Source organism: Haliotis rufescens, unplaced genomic scaffold, assembly GCF_023055435.1.
Source record: "Haliotis rufescens isolate VD_foot unplaced genomic scaffold, xgHalRufe1.0.p SCAF_1, whole genome shotgun sequence".
NCBI lineage: Eukaryota > Metazoa > Mollusca > Gastropoda > Lepetellida > Haliotidae > Haliotis > Haliotis rufescens.
Window position 1 is genome coordinate 42,578,825 of NW_025963779.1, and position 19,612 is coordinate 42,598,436.

Here is a 19,612-nt window from a genome sequence, read left to right on the forward strand (position 1 = left end):
ATAGCTTCCTGTGCCCTGCTGTCTAAGTCAATGTATGCCCTTTGGGTCATCTGTCTTAGGTCATCGGCCAAAGCAGCAACTGACTCCGCATTCTGTCTCTGTCTGACTTCTAGCCTTGAAAGCCATAAGCTCTGTTGTCTCTCACTCCCAAATCGGTGGTTCAGGTTCCTAACTAGCATGTGCAGTGACCTCTTCTCGTGTGGGGCCAGTCCCATGTAGAATGTCCTAGCAACACTGCAAAAAAAATCCATATATACAAGCTTGTATATCCTTTGGAAAGATGATATTTCCAAAGGATATACAAGATTGGAAAGATGATATATACAAAATATACAAGTTTGTATATATGACATATACAAAATATACAAATTTGTATATATGGTGTATCCAAATTTGTTTTGTTTGTATATATTGGTAAAGGGAGATAATTATTATGTATTTGTGTATAATTATGATATATGTGCAAATTGAAGTATTTTAAGTTGAGCACTGTGTTTCTTTGTATATGTTGGTAAAGGAGGATAATTGCTATGTATTGCTCTATAAATGTTTTGTATGTGCAAAATAGTATCAGCAAGTTACAAAAAACTGATTTAGTGGCGGGTAACATTACTGGAAGGTTTAATTAGTACTCCACACTGTTAGCGGGAGTACATACTGTCCTTGCAATGATATTGACGGGTGGGCGGTTGAGGCGTCTGGTACTTTTCCTGGCGCGGTGCTTGGTATGTGAGTAGACTTTATGGTCAAATGCACAGAGGGGATTAGCTGTCGGGGGCGATTGCTTTGGCGGTAACTTCTGTATTGAAAGTGTTTGAGCTTGGATTTGTTTTACGGGGAGGCCGCGATGTGTTTTGTAACATGCTCTCGTGCACATATGCCAACAGAGTGGATTGCACAGAGGATGAAAACTATTTTATCACTACTTAAAAGTGTTGAATTTGGTTTGTTCTGAGCTGTCGGTTTCATTGTAGATATACATTGTTATAATGTGAAATCTCGGCGGAAACGCGGAAAATTGCGTTTTTTAAAACGGTGGCCTTGGGGAAAATTGTATTATGAGCAACCGGATGCGTAAATAACGTGTGTAATATATTCCCGTATTATATTTTATAATACTTGTTCTTTAAATATTGTTATCAATGCGAGAACGAAGATTACCTTGAAAAAACACAACAGCATGCATATGTTCTAGCAAAAGGAAACTTGATATATATTCATTTGGCTTAATTTCTACTTTGGAAAACTTAGTTGGCGCTCTAAAAGCTTGATGCTGTATAATTTGGCACGCGCATGGTTGGGTGCAAACCATATGTACATCAATAATAATAGTAAAAATAATAATAATAATAATAATAATACATCATGATGGCAGTTTCAATGTAAAGATTAAGTATTTTTAAAGATATGGAAAATAAATCTTGATAACTGCTTTTATCTTTGATCTTTGGGAAAATAATAATGGAATTGGTTGAGTGACTAACGTATTCTACTTTAAAAGTGACAGGAACGTGATTTACATAATTAAAATATAGAATAATATACAAATTATAAGAGAGGGTTTGTGATTTATTTTGGGATGAAGTCAGTATTTAACTTGCGCTTTCCGACATTATGCGTATTTCGCACACGGTTAAGAAAAAAAATGCAATTCATTTATTTATAAAAAGTACGAATGCATCAATCCTACATCACAGGACCATGTACATAATTTGTTGAATGTTATTTCGTGAATACACAAATTGCATAACACATTCCCTGAGGACAAACCCAAATTGCCCGTCCCTTTGTGACAGGTGTTAATTAGAGAATGTATTGCCACCATATTATGTCCCGGCACTTTTATGACATGTAATGAACCTAGTCAATCCCTGGGTCTGTAACAACAACATGGGTCTAATAAAATCAAAGTAACATAAATGTTACGTCATTCGAATTAAAAAAGAGACTGAAAAAATGTAACATGAATATAATTGCCCTTTTGAGGGTAATATAATTTTGGGAAAATATACGTTTTCTTGTATTTATGGACGACTTCACACAAGCTGAAAAATTAAACATATGTTTATATAGCTATATTTACATACATGGCATTAACATGTAATAATAATATTGATCATGTTTGTTAATTTGTACATTTCGTTGTTATTGGTATCCTGAGTATGTTGTAATAATGCATGTGTTCTGATCTTATTTGACGTAGATTACATGAACTAGTAGAGTGACTTTCTTTCATCAGCGTGGAAGGATTACCCACACATATACCCTTAATCCTTTGTCAAACAGAAAGAAGTCATATAGATATCATATCTAACTGGTACTAAAAGTTCACTATCAATCTCCTCTGATAACAAACTTACATTTAATATCCCCAAGCTACAATACCAAGCATGCTCATGGAGTAATTATGAGAAACCCGAATGATATCCTGTCTACGTGGTCACACCCGGTGATTGTTAAGACATTCAGACAATATGGCAGTCTGTATTCATTTCTTATATCCCAAAAGTCCCCACCAAGCTTCCTTTTATTAACATTGGGATGAGGGGAGATATACATATTGTATTAAATAATACATCAATACATCAAAACAGAACAAAAAAGATAGGTCAACAGTGCGGTTGATGGAAAGGGGTTTCCTAAGAAAAGTTATTTAACTCTTTAATACTTAATACGTGCCTCAAAGTATGTATTAAGTCTTACTACTAGTTATTATATATGTGCAAATCCACCCGAACGTCGGATGTACATGGCCGATTTCAAAATAGCTAAATTAGGCACTGTTCAAATTGTTTCCAATAAACCACTGATTAGAAACTCACTTAACCTTTAGAATAGAATCGTTTCTAAATATATTGTAGTTGGGGCATGTGTAAAAATTAATGCAGTGTACCATTGTGACAGCCACAAGAGCATGCATGATGTGTTATCTGAGATGTGTTTTTTAAGCCGATGGAAGTTTAAAGTGACAAAATCTGGTATCATGGCTTAACTGAATATAACATTGTCTAAGTTTAATAATCCTCTTTTTCCGGTGACTATTCCAATTATTAATGGTATCAGGTAGGAATGACTTGCATTCAGTTCTACAACGTATAGCCTGTGAATTGGTTAGATTTCTTTATATGTAATCACTAACAGCAAAGATGTTTTCCATCTTGTAAAAAGGTGTAATGGCTACGTTGGTCTCACTCTACATTTTCACGTGGCTTGTACCTCTTATTGGCCCACAAATAGTCCGTAATCAGTGAGTGGGCGAGGTAAAAATTAACGTCTCATCGGCATTATTTCAGCGTCCGTAATGAATTAATGTGTAGACATTCTAGGATTAATTCTTTTTCTTTGGTACAATTATCCAAAACATGGGAGCAAAATATTGGCAATATATATATGCTTGTTCATGACTTATGTAAAAGGAGTTATTTATCTGAGTGATTGAGTATGGTTCACGGCGGTGGACACCAGAAAGGTATTTAAGACAAGTAATCATAGGGCTTACCTCGTTAACTCGCCAATATCATAATCTGACTGAAATATTAATACCAAAGTCCTTTCATTTTAAGATTAGGTTTTGCACTTGGGCACACTTTGACGTGATATTGAACAGTTTTCTTTTTCCCTGGATTAAGTTTTACTTGCATTCATTCATTTGGTAATTTTCTCCAAATTGGCATTAATATTTTATGCAGTAGTATTTGGAACTGTCCATTTCGGGAATAGGGTTGACCCCACCGCAAGCACAGTAAACAGAAATTCCAAGGTGAATAATATGTACTATAGTTTGTTGGCTCGACATGCAAGACTCCATAATTTTAGCTATAAATTCATAGTAATATTAAATTATTTTTTTTTATAAAGAATTCATTGATGTATTTGACATGAGACGTAGCGACACTCATGTATTTTATAATAATGTACAATTTCAATGCCTTAAATCTGTTGCATTAAACAAATTCTTTGATTTGATGTTGTCATATTGTGACTCAATTTGTGTCTAGTCTTCCAAATGTTCTATTGCGAATATATATAGTGTCAGCGCTCATGATCGCCATATCTATGAATGGATGAAAATATCATCATTAATAAACTTACCTGAGCTCAATATGTGTTCTGAAGACAAATCGCTGTAAAGCATCTTGCACGGCTTCGTTCACGTTCACCCTCAAATGTACGAAAGGAAAATCTGCAACTGTGCGTGTTCAATGTTCGTTTGCATTTTTGTGACAGGCGGTCGTTATTTTCATTAAGATTCCACAAATTCATAAATCACAACTGATGTAGCTGCCTTGGTTAACTGGAGTCAGGATATAACTAATAACAAACTCTGTTCTAATTATGCTAATCGAGGAAGTGCATTATACTGGATGAAAACTTAGTAATCCTTTCACACTAATCCTTGTTTACAATGAACGCATGTCAAATGACTAAATAAACATCCTTTTTTATTTTCTTAAGTAGAAGTATCACAATGGGCGGTGAACACAACTGTTTGTAGAATGATAGTTTCAGAAAGGAATACAAATACAAATATACAGAAAGGGGTTTAAAATGGTTTCTTTCTTTGCATCCACGCATTGTTGTTGTGGATGCGGTTATTTGCTGTCGGAATTGTTTTTGCAATTCAATTAGTTAATTACATGTCACATGACAACTGCATGTCACGGGGGCCTGGACATAAATCACGTGGTGCACTATTAGGCCTATAATAACCCCCAACCTTGATTCTGCATCAATTCAAAAACTCCTGAATCCTCATCGACTCCTGAACACTTAGATTTTGACGTTGTCATCTTGATCATCAGAACCATCAAAGGCGGCAAAATACAGTAAGCAACTTTTCTCCCACTTTTCAATTCAGATGTAGACAAGTACAACACGTTTAGTAATGATTTAAAAAATTGTACGAGTTTCTTAGTGTCAATAATTAGTAGAACAGACGTAAAACAGACATACGAATGGACACGTTACAGACAACAATCCTATATATTTTAGTAACAATGATTAGTTGGAGTGACCAGTATATATTTGCAAAAAATAGATTTATAAAAGTTCAGCTTATTAAGTACAATACACCCATCAAATAGAGCTGCATGTGTCAGGGACCCAATCTAGATAGCGCCAACATCTAGAACCGCTGCGCCGGAAGTAGGTAACGTTTCTAGCTCTTACGTCGAGTAAAATCAGAAATGATTCGCGTGATACATATATGATGTACATATATGTGAACAGCCTCTCGTTATTAATGCCCTTTAATTGTAGTCATCTTACTATTTGATCGTTTGTGCCACACAAAGCTATAAGTTCCGTAATAAAAATACGGAAAAATGAACAGATTAATCTCATGGACATATATTCAAAAATGGTAGCATAACGAATGAAGTAATGTTTTAATTTCCGTTCCCATAATACTGTTTAGATGAAACACCGTTAGCAACTTGAATGGGAATAAACAGTGGTAGCTGTCACTAGCCAAAGGATACTAGACTATACAAGAACAGTTTTAGCATCTCACACCGTCCCGACAGGCGCCAACCTCTCAAATATTGCACAACATATATTGATGGCGTAGTATGATATTAATATTACATTGTTTCTTGAATACTGTGTGAAGAATATTTTGTACGATGGCAAGATTCAAAACAAGTATCATTATCTTCTTTGCGAGGAATTTAGAAGTTGGAGTATTGAGAGAGGATAAGATCTGTGGATGAACAACATCACTTGCTTGATAATGGTGTTACAACATACACCTAAGCGTCGCTCCTAACTGTAATAAAGACGTTGTTCATCAATATATCTTATCTCTACTCAGTTTTCATTATCGCTAAAATTAGACAAAACTGTAAAAATGGTTTAACATGTGTGGTAGCACAGCTAGTCCCTGTAAAATTTTCATTTAAAAAAAATAAATAAAAAATCACAGCGCACAGGGAAATTGAGTGAGGCTCAATTCGAACGGTATTCCCATGTTATGTTATGTTTTTCTGAAAATGTACATGAAGCGGATTGGTCAAGAAGTTTATATGAAGACCACTCCGGAATACAATGATTCAAAAATGCATACATGATATTGTAAATATATCTAGATTTTTAGACAGGATAATGCATAGATAATATTCCAACAGTCAGATTAACCAGATTAAACAGATTCCTCTACGCTGGGCAAACACTGGTCTATGTAGATTCATATCGTTATCTGGGACTACGGGTTGACGAGCATCTAGATATGTGAAACTGTGAAAGAGTTGTACAATTCTGCCAGCCATGCTTTGTCTTATTCTGTTGGGTGTATGTCTTATGATGTTTTTTTATGAAACTGTATGAAAGTCTTGTTGAGCCGGTAATGATCTATGGCTCTGGTATATGAGGATAAAACATTAATCTAATCCACAATAGAGCCCGTAATTATTTCTTGGTGTTAGTAACGGTACCTCCAGTATAGCCACTAATGGAGACATGGGTCTCTCCTCCCCGTTTGTTACATTACATGCTAATGTTTTTAGACTACCCCAAGATTTAATAACAGTACTTGTAACGCTTTGATGAAGAAAATGGTTACTATGTAAAAGTTCATGGAGTACTAAAGTTGTTAAAATTGCCTGTAATCTTAATATTTATGATGTTATGAATATTATGACTGCTCCAATGTCCCGAAAGAAGAAAATTGCCCATATTAAAAACGTTCTCGTAAACAAAGATGAACTGAGCTGGAGAACAGAGCTTTGGAACGATAAACATAACGTTAAGGGCAATACATTAAGAACTTTCATGATCGTAACGTTGTTGCTCCTTATGTTTTAAATACAGGGACCACCGTCGCATTTTAGCTAGTTTTAGATCTGGATCGAAACAGGACGATTTACAACCCCCCAAACCTTTTAGAAAATAGAATTTGCCCGCACTGTTTTAAAATTGTTCATTAAAGTTTGTCGAAAATGAATTTCACTTTATTAAATGTTATGTCCTTTATGATCTTAGAAGTATTTTACTTAGATAATGGTCATCTCTTTTGAAACACGTGACGCATTCATAAAATAACTTCCTCTGTAAGGTTCACACCCAATTGTCAGACATCCCATTTGGCAGGTGACCGAATCATCAGACAGACCAGTCAAGTGTGACCAGTGTATTCGCCTGGTCTAAACTACTAATTACTGTGCTGCTCTCGACTGTGGGCAGAGTAAGCTATTCACCACTCGTTAAGTGATACAGATTAACCAGATTCCTCTACGCTGGGCAAACACTGGTCTATGTAGAATCATATCGTTATCTGGGACTACGGGTTGACGAGCATCTAGATATGTGAAACTGTGAAAGAGTTGTACAATTCTGCCAGCCATGCTTTGTCTTATTCTGTTGGGTGTATGTCTTTTGATGTTTTTTATGAAACTGTATGAAAGTCTTGTTGAGCCGGTAATGTTCTATGGCTCTGGTATATGAGGATAAAAGGTTAATCTAATCCAAAATAGAGCCGGTAAATTATTTCTTGGTGTTAGTAACGGTACCTCCATGTATAGCCACTAATGGAGACATGGGTCTCTCCTCCCCGTTTGTTACATTACATGCTAATGTTTTTAGACTACCCCAAGATTAATAACAGTACTTGTAACGCTTTGATGAAGAAAATGGTTACTATGTAAAAGTTCATGGAGTACTAAAGTTGTTAAAATTGCCTGTAATCTTAATATTTATGATGTTATGAATATTATGACTGCTCCAATGTCCCGAAAGAAGAAAATTGCCCATATTAAAAACGTTCTCGTAAACAAAGATGAACTGAGCTGGAGAACAGAGCTTTGGAACGATAAACATAACGTTAAGGGCAATACATTAAGAACTTTCATGATCGTAACGTTGTTGCTCCTTATGTTTTAAATACAGGGACCACCGTCGCATTTTAGCTAGTTTTAGATCTGGATCGAAACAGGACGATTTACAACCCCCCAAACCTTTTAGAAAATAGAATTTGCCCGCACTGTTTTAAAATTGTTCATTAAAGTTTGTCGAAAATGAATTTCACTTTATTAAATGTTATGTCCTTTATGATCTTAGAAGTATTTTACTTAGATAATGGTCATCTCTTTTGAAACACGTGACGCATTCATAAAATAACTTCCTCTGTAAGGTTCACACCCAATTGTCAGACATCCCATTTGGCAGGTGACCGAATCATCAGACAGACCAGTCAAGTGTGACCAGTGTATTCGCCTGGTCTAAACTACTAATTACTGTGCTGCTCTCGACTGTGGGCAGAGTAAGCTATTCACCACTCGTTAAGTGATACAGATTAACCAGATTCCTCTACGCTGGGCAAACACTGGTCTATGTAGAATCATATCGTTATCTGGGACTACGGGTTGACGAGCATCTAGATATGTGAAACTGTGAAAGAGTTGTACAATTCTGCCAGCCATGCTTTGTCTTATTCTGTTGGGTGTATGTCTTATGATGTTTTTTTATGAAACTGTATGAAAGTCTTGTTGAGCCGGTAATGATCTATGGCTCTGGTATATGAGGATAAAACGTTAATCTAATCCACAATAGAGCCGGTAAATTATTTCTTGGTGTTAGTAACGGTACCTCCATGTATAGCCACTAATGGAGACATGGGTCTCTCCTCCCCGTTTGTTACATTACATGCTAATGTTTTTAGACTACCCCAAGATTAATAACAGTACTTGTAACGCTTTGATGAAGAAAATGGTTACTATGTAAAAGTTCATGGAGTACTAAAGTTGTTAAAATTGCCTGTAATCTTAATATTTATGATGTTATGAATATTATGACTGCTCCAATGTCCCGAAAGAAGAAAATTGCCCATATTAAAAACGTTCTCGTAAACAAAGATGAACTGAGCTGGAGAACAGAGCTTTGGAACGATAAACATAACGTTAAGGGCAATACATTAAGAACTTTCATGATCGTAACGTTGTTGCTCCTTATGTTTTAAATACAGGGACCACCGTCGCATTTTAGCTAGTTTTAGATCTGGATCGAAACAGGACGATTTACAACCCCCCAAACCTTTTAGAAAATAGAATCTGCCCGCACTGTTTTAAAATTGTTCATAAAAGTTTGTCGAAAATGAATTTCACTTTATTAAATGTTATGTCCTTTATGATCTTAGAAGTATTTTACTTAGATAATGGTCATCTCTTTTGAAACACGTGACGCATTCATAAAATAACTTTCTCTGTAAGGTTCACACCCAATTGTCAGACATCCCATTTGGCAGGTGACCGAATCATCAGACAGACCAGTCAAGTGTGACCAGTGTATTCGCCTGGTCTAAACTACTAATTACTGTGCTGCTCTCGACTGTGGGCAGAGTAAGCTATTCACCACTCGTTAAGTGATACAGATTAACCAGATTCCTCTACGCTGGGCAAACACTGGTCTATGTAGAATCATATTGTTTTCTGGGACTACGGGTTGACGAGCATCTAGATATGTGAAACTGTGAAAGAGTTGTACAATTCTGCCAGCCATGCTTTGTCTTATTCTGTTGGGTGTATGTCTTATGATGTTTTTTATGAAACTGTATGAAAGTCTTGTTGAGCCGGTAATGTTCTATGGCTCTGGTATATGAGGATAAAAAGTTAATCTAATCCAAAATAGAGCCGGTAAATTATTTCTTGGTGTTAGTAACGGTACCTCCATGTATAGCCACTAATGGAGACATGGGTCTCTCCTCCCCGTTTGTTACATTACATGCTAATGTTTTTAGACTACCCCAAGATTTAATAACAGTACTTGTAACGCTTTGATGAAGAAAATGGTTACTATGTAAAAGTTCATGGAGTACTAAAGTTGTTAAAATTGCCTGTAATCTTAATATTTATGATGTTATGAATATTATGACTGCTCCAATGTCCCGAAAGAAGAAAATTGCCCATATTAAAAACGTTCTCGTAAACAAAGATGAACTGAGCTGGAGAACAGAGCTTTGGAATGATAAACATCAATGTTTAAAACTACTTTCAACTACTTGTTGCTGGCGTACGCATTTTATATTGATCAAACTGTTATTAAGATCTGTAAAACATAACGAAATACAAATTATTTCATAACATCATATAGTTGTCATAATGAAAATAGTATTAAAGCATTATTGTCACATGCAATAATTATACTGTTCGGTATCATTAGTAAACTTTGCAACCACATATTATGTGAAACATTCTATAAGAGGTGAGGAAATTGAATGAAGCAGTGGTAAAATCTAACCATATATACAAAATTGTATATTTTGGAAATACCAACTATACAAAATTGTATATTTTGGAAATATCAAATATACAAAATTGTATATTTTGTATATATGGGTATTTTTTCTTGTGTAATGGAGCCAATCAAATGGCAAGATATACCACAGGGTATATATTATATCAGTGATGTCAAACCAACAAAATACGGTCATCAATTGTTTCTTTCCAATTTCGAAAAAAGAGTATATAGTCTGGTCATCTAGTAAAATGAACGAAGAACTGTTGAATATTACTTTGTTTAAAATAATGGTATGCGTATGAGTAAAAATAATAGAGAATATTTTCATTACAATTTAGTTTAATCTCATGATAATTGTTAAATAGCATCATCATTTTTGCATAAAAAATTCCATCTGTAGTAGCAGTATAGGTATATAAATCTGGCTCCAGTGGGGTTGCAGCAGAACCCCCATTACCTATACTACTTGCTGTGTGACAACAAGTGGAGGTTGAACTGAGAGAAAGCTTGCTTAATGTTACAGAGCTATGGCATGAATGTTTAATGTATAAAATACTAAAGTATAAAACATAACTAATATTCTTACTAATGTTTAATGTAAATATCATAATCAACTAATAAGATGGAATGGTAACAAGGTCATACAACCTTACAACTAACTTATAAATCTTAATTAATAGTTATCTACATATGTTTAAATACTTGAGCTTGTCACACTTGGATATTATGATGAGCATCATGTGGCTTTGACTCCTTTAATCTAACTTTGATTAGCACCTTTTGATGAAACCTGGAAGTACCACCATGTTTTTACTCACGTCTCCTCGCATGGTTTTATTTGTCAATAAAGATTACCATTTACAATGGGATTAAAAGGCAAGTACAGAATTGGTTGAACAATTGGTTCAAGTTGCAGTGTACTTTTACAGTGATGTGAGATACTTTTGTCAGGAGAGGTGCTTCATATTTTCCGGAGAATTGCTGCCTGCAATATGAAATACTTGTTAGTGCTTCACAAAACTGCAGTAGTAAAGTCAAAGTTAGGACAGAGTCCAAGTTTTGAGATAGTGCTATGTATTTGTATCTTGAATTAGAGATAAGTAGTTGAAATTATATGTATTAGTATAGTGAGGTGCTTGGAAACGGAGAATAGGTTCGAGATATAGGTACTTTTGGAAAAACGGACCTCGAGGTAATGGGGTCCAGCTGTATATCATTGAGTGACATTTTGAAGCAGCAGTTTCAATGAAGACAGAATTGAGAAATTCAGTTTGTTGTTTATTTAAAAGTTAAAAAAGACAATTGTCAAGATATTTTCAACAGTACTGTAACTGGGTTTACTTGGCTTTATCCATTATATATATGTATAAATGATACCAAGACAGGGTGTGAGGCTTATGTTTATTTGTGAATAATCACGATAGACACCCTGTGATAAGAAACAACAGATAATATAGTATATGCATATTAAAATATATCATATAATCATCAAAGCAATCATTTCTGTTACATTACTTACAACTAAGTATTATTAGATGATATGATAGAAATGGCTTATAATACATATTAAGTTAAATGGTTACACATACCCTATGTGTGGCACAAGGGTGTGAAACGTGATACCCTTCAAATGTCACCGTTCATGATATGTCCTGCAGAAGAAAGAGCAGGAATAAATACTTAGAGAGACTAAATACAATGAAATGAATAACAAAATGCATTCTTTGTGCACTTCCATTATTGTAGATATAACTTAGCATGTATACAAGATAATATTAAAATATACTATTGCTCAGGTTAAAGTTCAACCTCTAAAACATTAATTCAAAACATCAACATTAATAGAAATATATGATTCAATGTAAATATGATAATTACTTCTTAGATACTTATTTATAATGCCTAATCTTTGATTACTATTTAATCCTATTTGGAAGTCAAGATAAATTATAAACAAACCTTTTGTGGTGATCTACGAATACTCCTAATGCAGTGAAGGTGGCAATATGGAGTTGGTCAGAGAAGAAGGTAAAGTTTGAATTTGGCCAATCACAGGATAGCTTGGGATGTGATTGATCAGTAGAGGGCTGGACAAAGAATGTAGTACAGCTTGGGATGTGATTGATCACTGAGGGCTGGTCTTAGAATGATGGGATAAAAACACACCTCTGTTGAATATAGTTCAACAGAAACAAAACTTGAAATAGATTTATTTACAAAAAAACCTAAAATACAAATATATACACCTGCTACAATACTTTTGCCAGAGCGAAAACAATTTCATTTCAAGTTTACTGTGTCACTTGTACCTGCCTCTCCTTGACTGCATGTTATTTCATTGTGGTATGATGTTGTTTTAATGCTTTGTATTTTTGTGTGTGTTGTAGAATGTAATCGTAACGAGCTTGTGTCTCAGGGAGCACTACCTGTGTTGGTGGATATGCTACATTCCCCAGATGAAGAGATCCAGTATACTTGTATTGCTGCACTCAGCAATGTTGCTGTCCATGAAAAACATCGAGCAATGATGGTAGCTATTGGCAATCATGATGTTATTCTGCAGCTGATCAGTTTGATGTACTCAAGACAAGAAAAGGTAGGAAGGATGCTCATGTGGTGCATCATTAACATAGCTCATGACCACTCACATTGAAAGTGTGAGTGGGTGTATGCAAGGCTACTTACATGCATTTTAAGCCCATTTCCCCAGAAAGTGCATGCATATATACCTCATGAGTTTGGTGGCAGAATGAAGAGATGAAAATATTAGCACAATTTCTCCCTTTACATTTCTCTTCACAAATATAAAAAACCGTCTGTAACCAGATGCTAGATAAGGTTCTTAATAGCTTCCCAAGCACCATGCAATTTCATTTTCGAAGTTGAACTTCACATCATGAAAATCTCTGTTTTGTACATTAGACCAAGTTCTGTTTATTTCTTTTCCACCCCAGCTTATAACTTCTGAGAAAACCCTTTTCCACCCCTGCTTATAACTTCTAAGAGAACCCTTTTCCACCCCTGCTTATAACTTTTGAGAAAACCCTTTTCCATCCCTGCTTATAACTTCTGCGAAAACCCTTTTCCACCCCTGCTTATAACTTCTGAGAAAACCCTTTTCCACCCCTGCTTATAACTTCTGAGAAAACCCTTTTCCACCCTTGGTTATAACTTCTGAGTAAACCCTTTTACATCATTGCTTATAACTTCTGAGAAAACCCTTTTCCACCCCTGTTTATAACTTCTGAGAGAACCCTTTTCCACCCCAGCTTATAACTGCTGAGAAAACCCTTTTCCACCCCTGCTTATAACTGCTGATAGAACCCTTTTCCACCCCAGCTTATAACTTCTGAGAAACCCTTTTCCACCCCTGCTTATAACTGCTGATAGAACCCTTTTCCACCCCTGCTTATAAGTTCTGAGAGAACCCTTTTCCACCCCTGCTTATAACTGTTGATAGAACCCTTTTCCACCCCTGCTTATAACTTCTGAGAGAACCCTTTTCCACCCCTGCTTATAACTTCTGAAAAAAAACCTTTTCCACCCTTGTTATAAGTTCTGAGAGAACCCTTTTCCACCCCTGCTTATAACTTCTGAGAAAACCCTTTTCCACCCCTGCTTATAAATTCTGAGGAAACCCTTTTCCACCCCTGCTTATGACTTCTGAGAGAACCCTTTTCCACCCATGCTTATAACTTCTGAGAAAACCCTTTTCCAACCCAGCTTATAACTTCTGAGAGAACCCTTTTCCACCCCTGCTTATAACCTCTGAGAAAACCCTTTTCCACCCATGCTTATAACTTCTGAGAAAACCCTTTTCCACCCCTGCTTATAAACTCTGAGAAAACCCTTTTCCACCCATGCTGATAACTTCTGAGAAAACCCTTTTCCACCCCTGCTTATAAACTTCTGAGAGAACCCTTTTCCACCCCTGGTTATAACTTCTGAGTAAACCCTTTTACATCATTGCTTATAACTTCTGAGAAAACCCTTTTCCACCCCTGTTTATAACTTCTGAGAGAACCCTTTTCCACCCCAGCTTATAACTGCTGAGAAAACCCTTTTCCACCCCTGCTTATAACTGCTGATAGAACCCTTTTCCACCCCAGCTTATAACTTCTGAGAAAACCCTTTTCCACCCCTGCTTATAACTGCTGATAGAACCCTTTTCCACCCCTGCTTATAAGTTCTGAGAGAACCCTTTTCCACCCCTGCTTATAACTGTTGATAGAACCCTTTTCCACCCCTGCTTATAACTTCTGAGAGAACCCTTTTCCACCCCTGCTTATAACTGTTGATAGAACCCTTTTCCACCCCTGCTTATAACTTCTGAGAGAACCCTTTTCCATCCCTGCTTATAACTTCTAAAAAAAAACCTTTTCCACCCTTGTTATAAGTTCTGAGAGAACTCTTTTCCACCCCAGCTTATAACTGCTGAGAAAACCCTTTTCCACACCTGCTTATAACTGCTGATAGAACCCTTTTCCACCCCAGCTTATAACTTCTGAGAAAACCCTTTTCCACCCCTGCTTATAACTGCTGATAGAACCCTTTTCCACCCCTGCTTATAAGTTCTGAGAGAACCCTTTTCCACCCCTGCTTATAACTTCTGAGAAAACCCTTTTCCACCCCTGCTTATAACTTCTGAGAGAACCCTTTTCCACCCCTGCTTATAACTTCTGAGCAAACCCTTTTCCACCCCTGCTTATAACCTCGGAGAGAACCCTTTTCCACCCATGCTGATAACTTCTGAGAAAACCCTTTTCCACCCCTGCTTATAACTTCTGAGAGAACCCTTTTCCACCCATGCTTATAACTTCTGAGAAAACCCTTTTCCAACCCAGCTTATAACTTCCGAGAGAACCCTTTTCCACCCCTGCTTATAACCTCTGAGAAAACCCTTTTCCACCCCTGCTTATAACTTCTGAGAAAACCCTTTTCCACCCCTGCTTATAAACTCTGAGAAAACCCTTTTCCACCCATGCTTATAACTTCTGAGAAAACCCTTTTCCACCCCTGCTTATAAACTTCTGAGAGAACCCTTTTCCACCCCTGGTTATAACTTCTGAGTAAACCCTTTTACATCATTGCTTATAACTTCTGAGAAAACCCTTTTCCACCCCTGTTTATAACTTCTGAGAGAACCCTTTTCCACCCCAGCTTATAACTGCTGAGAAAACCCTTTTCCACCCCTGCTTATAACTGCTGATAGAACCCTTTTCCACCCCAGCTTATAACTTCTGAGAAAACCCTTTTCCACCCCTGCTTATAACTGCTGATAGAACCCTTTTCCACCCCTGCTTATAAGTTCTGAGAGAACCCTTTTCCACCCCTGCTTATAACTGTTGATAGAACCCTTTTCCACCCCTGCTTATAACTTCTGAGAGAACCCTTTTCCACCCCTGCTTATAACTGTTGATAGAACCCTTTTCCACCCCTGCTTATAACTTCTGAGAGAACCCTTTTCCACCCCTGCTTATAACTTCTAAAAAAAAACCTTTTCCACCCTTGTTATAAGTTCTGAGAGAACCCTTTTCCACCCCAGCTTATAACTGCTGAGAAAACCCTTTTCCACACCTGCTTATAACTGCTGATAGAACCCTTTTCCACCCCAGCTTATAACTTCTGAGAAAACCCTTTTCCACCCCTGCTTATAACTGCTGATAGAACCCTTTTCCACCCCTGCTTATAACTTCTGAGAGAACCCTTTTCCACCCCTGCTTATAACTTCTGAGAGAACCCTTTTCCACCCATGCTGATAACTTCTGAGAAAACCCTTTTCCACCCCTGCTTATAACTTCTGAGAGAACCCTTTTCCACCCCTGCTTATAACTTCTGAGAAAACCCTTTTCCACCCCTGCTTATAACTTCTGAGAGAATCCTTTTCCACCCCAGCTTATAACTTCTGAGTAAACCCTTTTCCATCATTGCTTATAACTTCTGAGAAAACCCTTTTCCACCCATGCTTATAACCTCGGAGAGAACCCTTTTCCACCCCTGCTTATAACTTCTGAGAGAACCCTTTTCCATCCCTGCTTATAACTTCTGAGAAAACCCTTTTCTGACCCTGCTTATAACCTCGAAGAGAACCCTTTTCCACCCCTGCTTATAACTTCTGAGAAAACCCTTTTCCATCATTGCTTATAACTTCTGAGAAAACCCTTTTCCACCCAGGCTTATAAGGTTTGAGAGAACCCTTTTCCACCCCAGCTTATAACTTCTTAGAGAACCCTTTTCCACCCATGCTGATAACTTCTGAGAGAACCCTTTTCCACCCCTGCTTATAACTTCTGAGAAACCTCTGTCCACCCCTGTTAAACTTCTGAGAAAACCCTTTTCCACCCCAGCTTATAACCTCAGAGAAAACCCTTTTCCACCCCTGCTTATAACTTCTGAGAAAACCCTTTTCCATCCCTGCTTATAACTTCTGCGAAAACCCTTTTCCACCCCTGCTTATAACTTCTAAAAAAAACCCTTTTCCACCCTTGTTATAAGTTCTGAGAGAACCCTTTTCCACCCCAGCTTATAACTGCTGAGAAAACCCTTTTCCACACCTGCTTATAACTGCTGATAGAACCCTTTTCCACCCCAGCTTATAACTTCTGAGAAAACCCTTTTCCACCCCTGCTTATAACTGCTGATAGAACCCTTTTCCACCCCTGCTTATAAGTTCTGAGAGAACCCTTTTCCACCCCTGCTTATAACTTCTGAGAAAACCCTTTTCCACCCCTGCTTATAACTTCTGAGAGAACCCTTTTCCACCCCTGCTGATAACTTCTGAGAGAACCCTTTTCCACCCCTGCTTATAACTTCTGAGAAAACCCTTTTCCACCCCTGCTTATAAATTCTGAGGAAACCCTTTTCCACCCCTGCTTATAACTTCTGAGAGAACCCTTTTCCACCCCTGCTTATAACTTCTGAGAAAACCCTTTTCCAACCCAGCTTATAACTTCCGAGAGAACCCTTTTCCACCCCTGCTTATAACCTCTTAGAAAACCCTTTTCCACCCATGCTTATAACTTCTGAGAAAACCCTTTTCCACCCCTGCTTATAAACTCTGAGAAAACCCTTTTCCACCCCTGCTTATAACTTCTGAGAAAACCCTTTTCCACCCCTGCTTATCAACTTCTGAGAGAACCCTTTTCCACCCCTGGTTATAACTTCTGAGTAAACCCTTTTACATCATTGCTTATAACTTCTGAGAAAACCCTTTTCCACCCCTGTTTATAACTTCTGAGAGAACCCTTTTCCACCCCAGCTTATAACTGCTGAGAAAACCCTTTTCCACCCCTGCTTATAACTGCTGATAGAACCCTTTTCCACCCCAGCTTATAACTTCTGAGAAAACCCTTTTCCACCCCTGCTTATAACTGCTGATAGAACCCTTTTCCACCCCTGCTTATAAGTTCTGAGAGAACCCTTTTCCACCCCTGCTTATAACTGTTGATAGAACCCTTTTCCACCCCTGCTTATAACTTCTGAGAGAACCCTTTTCCACCCCTGCTTATAACTGTTGATAGAACCCTTTTCCACCCCTGCTTATAACTTCTGAGAGAACCCTTTTCCACCCCTGCTTATAACTTCTAAAAAAAAACCTTTTCCACCCTTGTTATAAGTTCTGAGAGAACCCTTTTCCACCCCAGCTTATAACTGCTGAGAGAACCCTTTTCCACCCATGCTGATAACTTCTGAGAGAACCCTTTTCCACCCCTGCTTATAACTTCTGAGAGAACCCTTTTCCACCCCTGCTTATAACTTCTGAGAAAACCCTTTTCCACCCCTGCTTATAACTTCTGAGAGAATCCTTTTCCACCCCAGCTTATAACTTCTGAGTAAACCCTTTTCCATCATTGCTTATAACTTCTGAGAAAACCCTTTTCCACCCATGCTTATAACCTCGGAGAGAACCCTTTTCCACCCCTGCTTATAACTTCTGAGAGAACCCTTTTCCACCCCTGCTTATAACTTCTGAGAAAACCCTTTTCTGACCCTGCTTATAACCTCGAAGAGAACCCTTTTCCACCCCTGCTTATAACTTCTGAGAAAACCCTTTTCCATCATTGCTTATAACTTCTGAGAAAACCCTTTTCCACCCAGGCTTATAAGGTTTGAGAGAACCCTTTTCCACCCCAGCTTATAACTTCTTAGAGAACCCTTTTCCACCCATGCTGATAACTTCTGAGAGAACCCTTTTCCACCCCTGCTTATAACTTCTGAGAAACCTCTGTCCACCCCTGTTAAACTTCTGAGAAAACCCTTTTCCACCCCAGCTTATAACCTCTGAGAAAACCCTTTTCCACCCCTGCTTATAACTGCTGATAGAACCCTTTTCCACCCCTGCTTATAACTTCTGAGAGAACCTTTTTCCACCCCTGCTCATAACTTCTGAGAAAACCCTTTTCCACCCCTGCTTATAACTTCTGAGAAAACCCTTTTCCACCCCTGCTTATAACTTCTGAGAGAACCCTTTTCCACCCCTGCTTATAACTTCTGAGAAAACCCTTTTCCATCCCTGCTTATAACTTCTGCGAAAACCCTTTTCCACCCCTGCTTATAACTTCTGAGAAAACCCTTTTCCACCCCTGCTTATAACTTCTGAGCAAACCCTTTTCCACCCCTGCTTATAACTTCTGAGAGAACCTTTTTCCACCCCTGCTCATAACTTCTGAGAAAACCCTTTTCCACCCCTGCTTATAACTTCTGAGAGAACCCTTTTCCACCCCTGCTTATAACTTCTGAGAAAACCCTTTTCCACCCATGCTTATAACTTCTGAGAGAACCCTTTTCCACCCCTGCTTATAACTTCTGAGAGAACCCTTTTCCACCCCTGCTTATAACTTCTGAGAAAACCCTTTTCCACCCCTGCTTATAACTTCTGAGAGAACCCTTTTCCACCCATGCTGATAACTTCTGAGAGAACCCTTTTCCAACCCTGCTTATAACTTCTGAGAAAACCCTTTTCCACCCCTGCTTATATAACTTCTGAGAGAACCCTTTTCCACCCCTGCTTATAACTCCTGAGAGAACCCTTTTCCACCCCAGCTTATAACTTCTGAGAAAACCCTTTTCCACCCCTGCTTATAACTTCTGAGAAAACCCTTTTCCACCCCTGCTTATAACTTCTGAGAAAACCCTTTTCCACCCATGCTGATAACTTCTGAGAGAACCCTTTTCCACCCATGCTGATAACTTCTGAGAGAACCCTTTTCCACCCCTGCTTATAACTTCTGAGAAAACCCTTTTCCACCCCTGCTTATAACTTCTGAGAAAACCCTTTTCCATCCCTGCTGATAACTTCTGAGAGAACCCTTTTCCACCCCTGCTTATAACTTCTGAGAGAATCCTTTTCCACCCCAGCTTATAACTTCTGAGTAAACACTTTCCC

General features: G+C 37.7%; 1 protein-coding gene across 3 annotated transcripts in view; it reads left to right on the forward strand.

The window, feature by feature from the left end:
* LOC124115359 (vacuolar protein 8-like) overlaps positions 1-19,612 on the forward strand; it is a 376,809-nt gene that overhangs the window by 101,131 nt on the left and 256,066 nt on the right. For all 3 annotated transcript variants that reach the window (XM_046476306.2, XM_046476308.2, XM_046476307.2), the window contains exon 7: positions 12,615-12,823. In XM_046476306.2, coding sequence (XP_046332262.2) covers positions 12,615-12,823 — 209 coding nt within the window. The remainder of the gene's footprint in view (positions 1-12,614; positions 12,824-19,612) is intronic.